The following is a 15,255-nucleotide window of genomic DNA, read 5'->3' as shown; positions in this document are numbered from 1 at the left end:
CAGCATTTGACCCAGGAAACAGCACCCATCGCAGCCCGGGTTGTGTTGGACTGAGAGAGGGCTGCTTCAGCTGTTGGCTTCAGGGTTGCTGTTGCTCCCGATTTCTTGGTTCATGTTGGTAGATGTCCCAAATCTTAGGGCCAGACATTTGATGGGACCATATAAATTAAGATGGACAGACTTTGTTTTCCAACAGACTAAATTGTTCAGAGCTTCTCCAGTTCTCAGTCACCTTCATATCTGTATGGCTGTTTTGCTTTAGGCAGAGAAGACTGAATGAGATGCAGGGAAGGAAGTTAAGGCAAACCCAAGGCCTCCCAGAAGACAGGTGAGGGAATTAGGCTTCCTAACTTTCCAAGTCAGAACTCTTTCCCATAAGAATCTTAAGCTGATTCTTAACCTTTTTCTCAACCAAAACCCCCCTTTTTTCATCTGAATTAAAATTCAAATGAAAGCAATGCAACTCTCTTCCACAGAAAAACATGCCAAAAGAACACTCATCTAACTTGGTAACTCTCTTAAAACCCAGGTAAAGAAGGTAGCTCCAGGTGGTGTTGACAAGTATGCGGGTCGTTGATGCAGAGAAGTTGCTCTCTCTCTGTTGTCACTGTGGCTGGTCTCTGGCTACGACAAGGAAGACAAATATAAATAGGAAAGCAGGGGCTCAGGGTTGTTGTCTCTTTAGTAGGCAGCTGTTTAACGCTTGCTGCCTGTCCCCATGTGACACAGCTCCCCAGCACCCCCTTCCCAAGGGCACAGGAACCAGCCAGCCAGCTGGGCCAAGATTACAGCCCTCCCCCCAGAACAGGTGGTTGTCTGCCTTTGTCCCAGGCACAGGCAGCTGCACCTCATTTTGTGCTCTCCAGTCTACTCTTGATTTCTCCTCGTTGTCTTATCCTCAGCACTCTCTCCGAGCACTGAAGGGGAGGCAGCAGGCTCCTTCTGCATTTCCTAGTGGTACTAAAACTCCACTGACAGAAAGAAAAGCCCTAAGGGGACATTTTATCTCTCCAGGGACAGGTGAGGAGACAAACACCTGGCCCTTCAGCCCCTATACAAAGCCATTACAGTGGCTAATAGCCAGGTCACCCCACCCTTCCCAGGCAGTGAGGTGCTCCTTTGCTTCCCTACCCACCACTCCTCCCAAGCTGCTGCTGTGCCTCTGGCTGACCACCAGCCCAGCCAGCACCCCTGCCAATAACCACAGTGGGTGTGAAGTACCAGCTTGATGTGAGGGGGCGCGTGCTCACTTCTGACTGCATGTATCAGCCCTGCATATGGGAGGGAGGTGTAGCTTGGAAGACCACTTCTCAGAGTTAGCTCAGAAGACAGAATTCACAGAAAAAAAGTAGGCTGGGATTGTGGGGCACCTGGCCCCTTGGCTGAGGGGCCTGGCAAGGTCCTAGCTCTGCCCCCTAAGAGGGAACTGCCACTGTAAACAGTGATTGCAATCAAGCATCATTGACCATGGAGGGGAAAGGCACGCCTCTGAATCAAAAGGGAAGCCACAGAGACTTCCAGGCTGTCCCACAGAGCCAGGTGCCAGCTCTTTCCCACAGCACAGAGGTGGCAGGGGTAAATGCCGGTCTTCTAAACAGTCTTTTTTCCCGAAAAGGCAGTCATGTAACTAACAGCTAGATGAAAGAAGAATGTTCTCAAAGGGAATACTCTCTAGAAGCTGGTAAGTACAGGGCCAGAGTTCTTTGCAAGAGCCTTGTCATTGCCAAGGAAGCCAGGCCAGCTCTCAGCTGTGTTCAGGGAGCCCTGATGTCCCACTGGGAGGGGTTGTTGAGCCCCTCGAGAAGCACAGCCTACAGACAGGCAGGGGAGACCGAACAGTATTCAGGTGAGGAAGAGAGAAAGATGCCAGGTTCGAGGTGGAAGTCCATCTGAAAAGACTCGCCCCGAGTGGCCTTCCCATTCTTCTTTGTCCTTTTGTGTGTTTGCCTAGCTTCTGGGAAGAACCTAGAGCAAACAGTGACTCATTCACCCTCATTAAGACCCAAGAAGACAGGAGATGGTTGGGACCCCTCTTTAGTTCATTGAGGGATATTAGTGATGCCTGGTATCCAAGGCTAAGAGTTTCCGTAGCCAGAGAGGTGTCTTCAACTCTGTTACTTGGGACCTGGAATTTCAACCACATTATCAGCTCCATGAGGTTGTCGTAGTTGAACTGCTCTGACCACAGAAAGTAGCGTGTGTCAGGGTTAGAATTAGACCTGTTGGTGGGGAGCAGAAAGGACTGGGGTGGGGAGAGTGGAGCAGTGCATCTGATACGGTCCCATCACCCCTGTTCTGCTTAAACAGCCATCAGCACCGCCCTGACGGTCCCAGCCCGGAGAGTGTGCCTTCAGTGGCCTCTTCCCTGAGAGAGGAAGGAAGCTTCCTGGTAGTGCATGATTTGGTGTAGGTTTGGGGTGAACAGTTTGTCGTCAATAACCAGCCCTGGCTAGCCAGAATTACAGAGGAAGGATTTGGCAGGGACCCATGTGGTATTGCCACCTGTCAATACATCTTGACAAGTTTGCAAATCAGAGCCTCTCCAGCAGCTGGCAGTGGTGGCTTTGTTTTTGGAGGCCTTTGCGGTTGCCTTCTGTCCCTTTGCCTCTTCCCTAGGCAGGGTCTGCGCCTCTCACCCTCAGTCACCAGTATCCCTGTTGTTCCCAAACAGTCCCCACAGAAACAGCAAGTGGCTGGGAGAGGGAGCAGATGCTACTTTTCAAAGGGGGGCACATCAGGTTCACAGCACCACAGGCCCTCCAAGAGTTGCCAGGAGAGGGCTAGTATAGAGCAGGGAAAGGGAGAGCTCTTTGGTCTGGCTGTGAACCTTGCCCCCATGTCTTCAGTGGCCCTCTGATGACAGGCTGAGGGCTTGGTGCCTGGCTGTGGTTCCTTTCACAGCAGTCACACAGCCCCTCAACAGACAGTCCCTCGTCATCCAAGCACAGTCAGGTCCCACATCAGGGACCTGTGTCGTCCTCCTGTTCAGGACAGAAGCACCTTACAGCACCCTTCAGAAACTCACTTCCTGACCAATCCTCAGAACCTGCTGACTTTGATTTGTTTCCTTTTCACTGAAGGTCTGTCACTAAAGGAAGGTAACCCAGGCCCGCAGGTTAAAAAGCTGGCTTTTGGAATTTGGTTAGTCTGCTCGGGCTGCTGTAATGGAATGGCATAGCCTGGATGGCTCAATCCACAGAATTTCTCTTTGCTCACAGTTCTGGAGGCCGTGAGTCCGAGATGAGGTGCCAGCATGGTCTGGCTCTGATGAGGACCTGCTTCCTGACCTGAGGTGGCCATGCTCTCCCAGTTTCTTCACACAGTGATGAGGCCCAGTCCTGTTGAATTGGGGGCCCATTCTTACGACCTCATTTAACCTTAGTTACTTCCTAAAGACCCCATCTCTATACACAGTCACGTTAGGGGATAGGGCTTCAACATACAGTTCAGCCCATGGCAGAGCCCTTCAAGCACCTGGGCATGTCCTGTCCCACTTTGGAGCAGAGCAGGCTGTTTGAAGTATCTTTTAGGATCTCTCCATGAATGCCAGAATTCTAATCGGGCTCAGAGATACCTCCTTTTCAACTTCTGTTTCCCTGCCTTCACTGCCAGCATCAGAGCCCCAGCCTTAACCACAGGGACTGGTCTAGGTAACACCTTCCAGGGAGGAATGTCTGAAAGCAATACACACAGGATGAGAGGCTGCCGCTTCCCTTCTGGCAGCTGTGCCCCTGAGAGATCGGAAGAAACTCCTGGAATAGTGAGTGCATTGTAGGGGGGGCTGGGGAGGGACCAAGGGAAGGTCCGCAGCCTGGAGAGCTCGACAGAGAGAACTCTGCCTCTGCTGTCAGCACTCCAGCCTCTCCTTCCTTCCCAGCAGTTTGGGAGCACACGGAGGGTCTCCTTCAACTCTGGAAGCACCTTCCCCCATTCTTTGTCCGGCCTTCCCTGGCAGAGGAGGCTGTAGGTCCAGAATATAAAGCGCAGGGGTGGGGGATGCTCTTACACCTCCGTGGGGGCGTTTCTCAGCTTGGACTTCTGAGCACTAGGCAAGTGGAGGAGGTTAAGGCGCCCTTGTGATCCTTCCTTCCCACCCCCACCCCTGTGGCAGCAGGGGGCCTGCACGCTCCCTGCCTGTGGAGCCTGTTTCTGAGCACTCAGCATGCCTGCTCGGCAGGGCTGTCCAGCAGGACTGTCTGTGGCACCCTGTCCCTCCAGGGCCTCTCTGGCCTCTTTTGCTGTCTTTCCTTTTTTCTCTATATCTGGAGAACACTCAGAGCCCAGCGTCTGCATCCTAATGCCAAGGAGGAACCAGTTAGGCTTTGTGGGGGGGTGGGGGTGGAGGGAGGCTGAAACACCCCTGCTGGTGGCTGTCTGAAGGGCTCTAGCCCCGAGCGCCCTGGTGGAGGAGCTGTGGTCATGGAGTGAGGAAGGAGAGCTGCCAGGCTGCTGTCTGCAGAGCCGTGGAATTGTAGAGTTCTGGCCAGACCCTCTCTAACACCTTTTACATTTTCTTTTCCATCATCCCAACTGATTTTCAGGGCCTCCAACTCTGGTATCGAGTACTACTGGGACCAGCTGAATGAGACTGTCTTCACTGTCCACTCCAGCAGCAGGAGTAGTGAAAGGCCCGGGTAAGCTTGTGAAGGAGGACACCCTCTGGTCCTCCTGGCCGTGGTGTCTGAGCACACTGGGGTGAGAGGAGAGGCCAGGCACTGGAGAGGGTCCTGTCCCTCGGGAGTTTGCTCATGTCCAGGGAGAATCATGGGTGATCTCCCAGGTGACAAGGGTCCCTGGGACCAAATTGCTCAGAGCTGCAATTCAGGGTCCATTTAGACAGTAGGAGCCTTGTACTGATCCTCTTACCACTTAATTGATTCATGAAGACTGGACATTCTGAGAAAACAAGGCAGTCACTGCTTCCTAGAGGACCCAGCTGGAGGAGGAATCCTCAGAAACAGGTAGAAATATGAGTGGCTGGTGACCCTTTTGAAAGCCCTGGGCTCCCTCAGCGGGCAGCTCTGGCTTTTCCCAGGGTCTGGGCCTTGCTCACTGGGCAGCTTTTCGGAAGGCCCAGAAGCACCCCAGAACAGCGTCCTGAGAGCCCTAGCACTTTTCCTCCTGAGTGGGTATCCAATGGAAATTCCAGAATTGGAACTGCAGTCTGTCAGCATGAATTAGAGGAAAAGCTAAAGACAGAAAGTCCTTCTTACAGCCCACTATTTGTCCCATGGATTTCAGTTAGTGGTTTCCTGTATCTAACTCAGAGTCTTTAAGTTCAGCTATCTCTGCTTCACTAGAAAATCCACCTTTGTTTAAGGAACTGAACCAACTGGGTTTCCAAAAGTGGCTGGTTCTGCAGCATCCCTCATGGTCCTGGGGCAGGGGCTGACTGGAGGGAGAATGGACACGGGTGGTCAACTACTGTTGGGAGGGAGCTGTGGGAGGACAGGCTTCCCGTGAGCCTGCAGCCCTGGTCAAGGCTGTGCCCAGAGGCCTGGTGTGGAGCCAGCAGAGCTCTGCCAGGGACGCTGTCCTGAGCCCTGCCTGACTCCAGTCTCCCTCTCGCTCCCTAGAACCAGCAGAGCCACGTGGAGGACAGACAGAGACATGGGTCTGATGAATGCAATTGGGCTACAACCCCGGAACCCCACCACCTCAGTGACATCTCAGGGCACCCAGACGCTGGCCCTTCAGCTGCAAAATGCTGAAACACAGACAGAGAGGGAGATCCAGGAGCCAGGGACAGCAGCCTCAGGCCCTGGGGAAGGTAAGAGCCTTGTAATGCTAGAGGGGAAATATGACTGGGGGTGGGAGGTTGGGACCATCGTCACCCCTCCTGAGGGTCCCTGGCCCCTCCATATGAACAGGTGTTGCTGGAGAGAATGCCACTCTCCAGCCTGTCACCTGCCTGGGTAGTGCCTTCCAGGTGGCAGGAACAGCCTCCTCGGGCAAGAACATCATCCCCCTGATCTGTCCCTGACTCCAGCAAGCTGCACGGCTCGCACAGCTTTACCCCAAGTGCCCTCTCTTCTCAAGACTTGGAGGGCAGAGGCTGTGTTACCAGAGAGGGCTTAGATGGAAAAAGCTGTGAGAAACTAACTGCCACCAGCTCTTATTCCAGAGATCCAGACCTCAGGCTTCCAGGGTACCCCACAGGGTAGCTTGTCTTCTCCCTGCAAGTGTGGCAGATTTGGGACTGCCACAGGTGAGGCCCTGTCATGCTCTGATTACACCTGTGGTCCTCACCATTTCAGCTGCAGCCTGGCACACCCCCAGCCCCTTCCTCTCACCTGTTTCAGGTGTGGCACAGCCAGCTTCAGCCTGCTGGCTGGCCGGCCGTCTGTGCTGGCCTCACACTTCTAAGAACCAATTAGCACTTCGCAGCAGTAGAGCTCGAGCCACTTTGGAGTCTTGTTAGCAGCTATGGTAAACAGCCTGTTCCCGCTCAGTCACCTTCCTTACCCCCTACCCTAGCCCCCTTACTGCTCCCAGCTCCAAACAAGCCAGCCTCCAGACGGGCTTGCATTTTCTAGGACTGTGTTCAACCATTTGCTAAAAAGAGACCATGGGAGGAGAAGACGTGTGCATCAGGCAAAGAGTCACAAATGTGCCTGTGTCACCCCTCTGGGAACAGCTTTCCACACTCAGTCCCCCCACAGGGCACTGTCCCTCTTGCTGCCATGACCTGAAAATTTTAAAAGTTACGTCCCCTTGTGGTCTGTGGCCCAGGCCCTTTTCTACACCTGAGGCCATGACTCTGCTGTGTGGAAACCCCTAACTAAGGGTGTGGACAGAAGCAGCTGGCAGTACCTGCTGGAACTTCAGGCCTCAGCAAGGAGAGACCAGAAGGGCCCCCAGCTGTTCCCATGCTTAAGTCAGTCGCAGACAGCCCCTCTGGTCCAGTCTCATGGCCACTTCTTGGTGGTCTACCAGGTACCAGCCACTTGGGCCATCTGAAGGACAGGTGGGCCATGGTCCTTCCCCAGTGAGCTGGAATTGTAGAGAGCAAGGCAGGTAGTTACTGATAAGGACCTCGGGACCTCGAAGGAGAAGCTGTGCCAGCCTGTGGGGCTGGGGGAAGACTGCAAAGGAGTCTTCCCCTGAGCTGAGCCTTCAAGCAGGAGTAGGAGTTAGCTGAGCAAAGTGGTTCTGGCAGGGGGGAAGGCATTCCTGGCAAAGGGGATAGCACCTGCAAGAGTGCCGACGGAGTTCAGAAACACTGCACTGTGCACAGAGGACCACCAGCAGGTTTGAGTTGGCAGCATGCCCAGCACATGTTGAGAAATGAGGTTGGATGAGTGGGGAGGGCAGGCTACAGGGCCTGTTTGGGGGCAAGGCCTTCATTCTAGAGGTCAGGTGCAGCAGAGCCTCCAGGGACCAAGACCTGTGAGCCTGAGGAGAGCATCCTCCTATCTTTAACCTCCCAGAGAATCCTCTGCTTTTTTTCTTCATAATTTTTCCCAACTTTTTCAATTACTGCTGACATTCAATGTTACATGAGTTGCAGGTGTACAGCATAGCAGTTAGACATTTATATAACTTACAAAGTGATACCTTTACTTTTTCCTTGATTAGATCAGCCATTTCTGACCTTCAGCCAGTGAGTGATAAGTTCCTTTCTTCTTACTGGGGCTTGAGCTGGAGGGCTGTCCAGAGGAAGGAAGCTCCTGTCCCAGTTTCAAGAGGCCAGGACCTTCTTTCTTTTCTGTCTTATCTCCCCAGAGGGGAGCAGGTGGTGAAGGGTGAGCCCTTCAGAGACCAGGGGTATTCTACAGCAGGAGTAGCAGCTGGGAGCTGGCCCCTGGGCACAGTAGGCTTTCAGCTCACTGCATCTGTCTGTGGCTTTGTAAACTTGGCCTAGAGCTCTGGGCCTCCAGCTCTTCTCAGTCTCCTTCCAAAGAAGTAAGGGGAGGAGAGGAGGTGTGAGGATTGACAGACGGTGTCACTGGCTAGGTGTCACTGGCCAGCCTCATCTCTTCTGGGGCCAGCAGCCTTGCTCTGAGGGGCTGACCTCATTGACCACTGACCCTTCCTGCTGTTCTGGTGGTGAGGCGAGGAGCCAGAATCAGATTCTTCCTGGCGCAGGCTTTTTCTCTGGCCCACTTTCTCCAGCCAGCAGGCAGGCGTGGCTGCTCTGCCTATCACCCCGTGCCCAGCCTCTGCCGCCTCTCTCCGTGGAGGCAAACTGGTGGCCACATCTGTACGAACATGCAGCAGGGGCGTCCAGCCTGTGGCCCGAATGTGGCCCAGCACAGTCATAAATTTACTTACTTAACACATTACAAGATTTTTCTGTGCTTACTTGTTTGATGTATTTAATGAGATATTTAAGAGCTGCCCAAGACAGCTCTTCTTCCAGTGTGGTACAGAGATGCCAAACGGCTAGACACTCCTGAGTTGTAGAGGAAACCCTGGTCAGATTGGTTAGCCATTCTTCTGGGCTGAGCTGGAAGACAGGGCCCAGATTTATCAGTGTGGGGAGCCAGCTCTGCCTGCAGTAATTACTCTTCTGTGGCCTGCCCCTCTCTGAGCCCGTTCCCAGCAGCGAATACCAGACTGCTCCCAGGCTACTCTTCATATTCTTGTTCTATAAAAATTTGATTAAAGTCCATTCATCTCACATGAACAAGTATAAAGGACACATGGACAATACCTAAGGTGGGGGGCACTGGGGTGGGGGCAGGGCTGGGAATATAAGACAGAAAACTGTACTTGAATAAGAATTAAATTTTTTAAAAAAGTCCATTCATCTCTTTCTAGAACTTGCAGGAAGAGACCTTCCACAGAGGGAATTGGCAGGTTTGGGTTTTTTGTTCATCTAACTTTTAAAGATTCCCTACCCTACCATTCAGAAAGGGAGGGAGCAATCGCTGGTCTGTTCCCTGCACTGAGCTAGTGCCTACCTGGCACGCAGGCACGCAGGACCACGCAGGACCGGTGAGGAGGGAAGGAACTGGTTGGAAGCAAGGCCCTTGAGCTTGTCCGCGCTCTGCAGAGAGCACATGGCTCTGCCCGTGACCACTAGGGAAAGGCTGTTGGGGCCTCTTTCTCATCTGGCGAAGATGACAGGCAGCATAGCTGCAGGGCCTGGGTCCTGGACCAGGAAAGAGCAGCAGGGAGCCGGGAGGGGCTAGAAGACCAGCACGCCTGTCAAGGGCGGAAAGGGCAGCTTCTCCTTTGAACCAGCCTCCCTTTCCTCATCTGGGCAGTGAAACCCCCAGAATTAAATGAGGTCACAGTGCATTATGGGAAGTTGCTGATCCACCCTGGCCTTTGCTTCCAGAATGTACCTTAGAACTTGCCAAGGAAAATATCTCATGTCAACACTAAATCAATTTCCCATTTTTCAGAGAGAAAGAAATGCTTTTGCTTCAGGGACGAAGATAGCAGAATTGACCCTTGTGGCCACCACTGCTCCTGGAGCTGAGAGCTTGGGTACTTGGCCATGGCTGCCTTCGGCCTTGCCTTAGGGTTTCCAAGGGAAGCCCAGCTCATACTCTCTAGGCTAGAGTGGTGTACATCCAGCCCGAGGAAACTGTCAGTGTGGACATTTTTAATTCTTCCATCCAGTCTTTTCTGAGCACTTCATTATGCCTGTGTTAGGGACCATGAGTTCAAAGGTAGTGCCAAGGGAATTAGGTTCAGAGCTGAAGCCATGTTTCTTCCCCCAAGAAAGTTCAGAGAGGAAGCAGACATGCCAGTGTTTCTCCCACAACAGAGGGGAACATGTGGTCAGCATTCAGAAGGCACCTTCGGTCTGGAGTATCTGCAAGCAGCCTGAGAGCCCTTTCATTCAGCCACTTATTCATCTGATAATATACACCAAGTTCAAGACCATGCATTAGACACTGGACCCAAAGATGAATAAAATTTAGTCTGAGGCCTTCAGGAACTTACAGCCCAGACAGTTGATACCACAGCCACAGATAACTCTTCCATGGAGAGATGTGGGCACTACAGGGGCACAGGGGAGGAGTGGCCACTGCTGGCGTGGGGGACGGTGAAAGTCCAGGTGAGGGGAGTACCTGATTTGGCCCTTCAATGTAAGTGTACCTTAGACCTCAGGCAGTGGGGGAGCTCAGAGCAGGCAGGGCCTCCACAGGGCGTTCCTAGGAGGGCAGGCAGCACAGGTGGCCATACAGCAGTGCTGAAAAGCTCTAGTAAGGTCACTGGGCACAGGAAGAGGACCTGGTCAGGAAGTGGCAGGGACCTGACCAGAGGGCCCTTAAATCTCAAGCTAAGGAATGTGACTACTTGGAGGCTCTTGGAGCTACTTGGAGGCTCTTGGAGCTGCTTGGAGCAGCTTGGTTTTGACAAGTGTGGATTTAACCAGAACTAAGTGAATTAGAGCTTAATTGGAATAGTAATAGCAGCAGCATGGAGGCTGAGTGGAAAAAAACAATATAAAAAGCAAGAAGCCCAGGCAGAAAATATGGCCATGTGAGAGGTGGCCAGGACCCGAGCCACAGACAGGTGCTATGGGAGAGGACAGGAGGCCCTGGTCTGAGGGCCTTTCTGAGCACCTGCCTGTGGCAGCACCTTCAGGGCCCCAGTGCAGCCCTGTCCTGTCTCTGGGAGAGAGCTCCATGGAAGGAGCTATAGTGTCCCCCTCCCCACCCTGGCACAGAGCCCAGTACATTGCACTCCAGCACCAGCAGGCCTCGGGCCAGCCCACTGTGCATTCCAGCCCGGGCTCGCGAGGCCCTCAGCACAGAGCTCTGGGAAAGCTGTATAGGTGGCAGTGAGCACAGGGACATTCCTGGTCTTCCCCAGGCAGCCCTTTGGGCTCACAGGGTAGAGGCTGTGCTGGTGCCCAGGCTCTGAGTTGGCCTTTCCTCTGCCCTGCCACCCCACTGCTGGGCAGCCTGTCCCCCAAGAGAGGTGCTCTGAGCCCTGCAGGTCCTCATCGCTTCTGCCCTGGGAGTTGGCACTGAGCTGTCTGAGCGGGAGTGTGGACAGGCAGTTGCCTTGAAGGGTGAGCCATAGATGGGCGGAGTTGACCAGGCAATCCGGAGAAGCAAGCTGGGCGTAAGCAAAAGCCCAGGCAGAGCCCCCCACCCCCTGCCTCAGTAAGACCCGAGGAAGAACCCCACAGTGCTGCCCAGCGCTAGCAAGGAGGGAAAGGTCCAGTGGGGCCTCAGATGCTGCACCGCTGTGAAACTGGCTGCCTGGAGATCGAGCCTCTAACAAGCAGAGAGAAGGGACTGGGCAGGGAGGAAGCAAGGAAAGTCTTGCAAAAATAGCTGTTGACAATATGTACCCCAAAAAGAAAAGACTTCCCCAAATTTGCAAAGCCCCAAACTGCCAGCAAGTAGCCGGAGGAAACAAATGGGCTGCTTGCTTATCTGCCCATGAAGGCTGAGCACAGGCTGGGGCAAAGCTCCCTCGGGGCGGAGCTCCACTCCAGACCCCAGGCTCATCACCACTCACCATGGAGTGTCCCCCACATGCCAGGCACCTGACAAGCACTCTCGCATCCCTCCGCCAAGCACTGTGCAACAGCGGGTGTTTGCATCCCGCTTTTACAAGTCAGGAGACAGAGCTGTGGACGTGGGTTTGTGCAGGCACGCAGAACAGATTTGAGGCAGAGCCTTGTCTGCTCCCGCAGAGGGAATGCCCGGTGCTTTGTGGGGAAGGAATGAAACCTTCTCTCCCTCCCTGGAGGGGCAGATGTCTGTCCCTAGGGAAAGGTGAGAGTACCCAGCCCCCGGAGGACAGTATGTGGGAGAGGACTTGGGAAAGCTGGTGGGTAAAGGGGGAAGAGAGCCGGTGATGGAATGCCTCGTAGAGAATAGTTAAAAATCCACTCTTCCTCAGGGACCTGTAGGAAGTAACTAAACAGAACACTGAGGAAAGTCATCAGAGCTTCGAAATGAAGCAGAGCAGCCCTTTGCCTTTGGGCCACACTCCGTAGGGTGTCCTGTCTTTCCAAAGACCCGACAGCATTCCCTTTCGCGGGGCCACCGGGTTACTAGCTTCAGGGAGCAGGCAGGTCAAGCAAGCTGGCTGGGCCCTTCTGGGCCGTCTTCAGTAGTGACTAGCCTGCCATAAGTGATGAAAGAGTTAAAGCCGAACACCTGCCTTTCAGTCCAGTTCTGCCCCTTAAATGGCTGAGTGACCTTGACTACTTCATGCCATCCTAGGCCTCAGTTTTTCCACCGGTATAACAGAGGTATGAATTAGGATCATTCCAGAAGTCTTGTCACTCAAGTCTCTTGGGTGACCCTCAGAATGAGGGAGGGGGCCTCTCATTCTGCCTTTAGCCTAGAGTCCCCCAGCAACTACCAACAGTTGCCTGCCTGGCTCAGCAGACCAGGCCAGCAACAAATGCCCCTCCGTCTCCTGCTTTGCACCTTCTAGGCGAGGGCTCGGAGTATGGCGCCAGCGGGGAAGACGCCCTCAGCAGGATCCAGCGGTTGATGGCCGAAGGGGGCATGACAGCCGTGGTGCAGCGGGAGCAGAGCACCACTATGGCCTCCATGGGCGGCTTCGGCAACAACATCATCGTCAGCCACCGCATTCACCGAAGCTCGCAGACTGGCACAGAGCCCGGGGCTGCCCGCACCTCCTCGCCCCAGCCCTCCACCTCTCGGGGACTGCTCCCGGAACCCGGGCAACTGGCAGAGCGAGGCCTAAGCCCCCGGACAGTCTCCTGGGACCAGCCCAGTACCCCTGGACGGGAGCATCCCCAGCCACCCCAGCTTTCCTCCCCTCCTGCCCCGACTCCTAGCCCCCTTCCCAACACTGAGGGACCAACCCTGCGCTGCGACCTGACCAATAACAACCACCTTCCTGACAGTGGTGGCGGCAGCAGGGGGGAAGCCGCGTCACCCAGTGGGGAGCCTCGGAACAGGTAGAGACACATGTGTGCACTGGTGCCTCCCTCAAACCGCTGAGCAGAAGTTGGACCTCACAGCTGACTGGGGACTCTGCACGCGGAAGAGCTGCGGGCTGCTGCGGGCTGCCTCGGACGGGAGCGAGAGGGTGGGGCTCAAGAGGCAGTTGGAGTCAGTGGGTAGGAGGTAGTCGACTGGGCAAGGCCTGCCTTGGGCTGGGGAACTAGCTCCCTCCAGGCTCTGGAGCCCCAGGGGCGCCACACTGCTGTGCCGGATATGAGTGGAGGAGGAAGTCGGTGTTCCTGCTATCAGTCCCGATTTCTCCTGGAAACAGGGCTCAAGGGACTCAGCCCTGGGCAGAGAGCCCCATGAAGGGGAGCAGTCTTCCAGATCCAGGCCAGACCGTCCTGGACGGTGTCCACCTGTTGTGTGGGCCACGCCACCTGGACCTGCAGATCAAGAGGAGCAGCCCAGCCCCCCAAAACCATCTGTGGCTCAGAGCCTTCCAAGTTTCATCCTCTCTCTCACCCTTCTGCACAGAGACCACTGTCGGGGGTCAGGCCGGGCTCCCAGATTCCTGAGGACAGGGGCTTCCTGCACTTGCTAATGGGGACAACCGTGGAGCAGAGGGCTTGCTTGCCTGATACAGGATGGGGTGAAGGGATGGTGTGCAGGTCCTCACTCAGGAGTGTGGGGTGTAGGCAGGCCAGCCCCCAGGGCTTGCTCACCAAGCCCCTCTCCCTCACCCAAGGCCCTCAGAGCAGCGCCTGTGGGTGTCAGTATTACCTGAGCCTAGCCCAGAGCCCGCCCAAGGCTGGGGAGGGTGAGACTCCAGGTCAGAATGTGAGGTCTCAGTCTGTGATTTATGGTGTTGCATGTGGAATCTTGAGCTGTATGTGTAGTCTCTAGTGGAAAAATCAAGGCTCTGATTATTCTGTTTTTAGTATGAAATGTGATTTCTTTTGTTTGTAACTCATGATAGAGAAACACTTGGTGGGAGGAGAGGGGATGGTCTGACTGCTAGTGAGGGAAACACCAAAGATCCCCATCATTAAAGTGATGACATGCCCCTCACCAGGCTCCTCTCTGTTCTTGTGGAGGAGGGCGGAGGGGGTGATGGTAGGGGTTGGGGTGAAAGGGGGTCTTTGAACTGAGCCGGGCCCAGGTTCTCCCAGGCACTGTTGGTGCTGCTGTCCTAAGTGGGGGCCCTGTAGGAGGCCTCAGCAGAAGACATTCAGATAGGGGCTGCTGGCTCTGCTTTGGTGCCCTGTCTCCGGTACCACTGCTCTCTCCTTCCTGTGAGCCTGCTAAGGTCTGGGGCAACTCCAGCAGTGGCGGGTGTATAGGTGGGATGACAGAAGGTCACTCAGTCTTGATTGCTTCCTACCCAGGACTATGTAACTGGCAAAAAGCTGGACCTTCCAGTTCTGGGAAACCACCCCTAATGGGTGTCAGGGCTGGCCAGGGAAGGCAGTTGGTCTCATCGGCAGGTTTCCCACAAAGGTGCCATTTGCTGACCCTTCAGGTCTCGTTTGTGACCTCAGTGCAGTGACTGAAGGACCTACTCTATTCATAGGTCTTGGCCACCATGTTTCAAGCCAGTTCAAAAATGGCAGGAGGGAGCCCCGATTGGTGTGGCTCGGTGGGTCGGGGGTTGTCCTGCAAGCCAGAAGGTTGCTGGTTCTACCCTGGTCAGGGCATATGCCTGGGTTGTGGGCCAGGGCCCCAGTTGGGGGTGTGCAAGAGACAGCCAATGAATGCAGTTTCCCTTTCTCCCTCCCCCTGCCAAAAGAAAATCTTAGAAAAGTGGCAGAAGGGTATCTCCTCCAAATCTTAGAGGTATACAGGAAAATCTGAGCCAGTCCAGGGCTTTTGCCAGCAACAAGTACTTCCCCTCGAGTGTCTCTTGAGTGCCCAACTCTGTCCCAGACACCGTGGGTCATTATAGATCCCACCTCAACAAAAGACTAAACCACAAGATCAAGTGGGCAAGCAAGTAATACCAAAACCATGGGAAGGGCTACATCCTTAGGAACACTAGAATTTTCTAAAAAGTTATACTTATCAGTGAACTATGGACTGAAACATCAGCTAGCTGTGTGACCTGGGGCAAGCCACTTACCTTTTCTCTGCCTCCCTTTCCTACCCTGGTAGGAGGATGCAGGGCTCCCATGCTGCAGCCTCTGTTGCTTCCAGCTCGGTCATCTCCTATCCTCCATGCTCGGAGAGCACTGGTTAGGGCCCACCTCCTCGGAGAGGTGGGACTTGAGCTGTGTGACTACAGGTGGAAGGAGAAGGGGCCTGCTGTAATCCAGGAATTTCTTGGTCTGGCAGTGTGGACTGTGAACATACCGAGTGTTAACCATGTGCCCAGGACACAGTGCATGACTGACCTCTCAGTGATCATGAAAACCTG

The 15,255-nt window shown here is 54.4% G+C and overlaps 1 protein-coding gene across 11 annotated transcripts in view; it reads left to right on the top strand.

Annotated features, from left to right (window-relative positions):
- The window catches only part of AMBRA1 (autophagy and beclin 1 regulator 1), a 182,921-nt gene extending 169,008 nt beyond the window's left edge, over positions 1 to 13,913 (top strand). For 10 of the 11 annotated variants that reach the window (XM_037027957.1, XM_037027954.1, XM_037027953.1 and 7 more), the window contains 3 exons: positions 4,542 to 4,634; positions 5,577 to 5,770; positions 12,364 to 13,913. In XM_037027957.1, coding sequence (XP_036883852.1) covers positions 4,542 to 4,634; positions 5,577 to 5,770; positions 12,364 to 12,860 — 784 coding nt within the window. In that variant the 3' untranslated portion in view covers positions 12,861 to 13,913. The remainder of the gene's footprint in view (positions 1 to 4,541; positions 4,635 to 5,576; positions 5,771 to 12,363) is intronic. The other variant, XM_037027956.1, reaches the window with a different exon arrangement.
- The last annotated feature ends 1,342 nt before the right edge of the window (positions 13,914 to 15,255 follow it).

The sequence above is a fragment of the Sturnira hondurensis genome, unplaced genomic scaffold (assembly GCF_014824575.4).
Source record: "Sturnira hondurensis isolate 20B ecotype Veracruz unplaced genomic scaffold, ASM1482457v3 Scaffold0019433, whole genome shotgun sequence".
Taxonomy (NCBI): Eukaryota; Metazoa; Chordata; class Mammalia; order Chiroptera; family Phyllostomidae; genus Sturnira; species Sturnira hondurensis.
The sequence above is the reverse complement of the archived record's forward strand: the minus strand, read 5'-3'. Positions and strand labels throughout refer to the sequence as shown.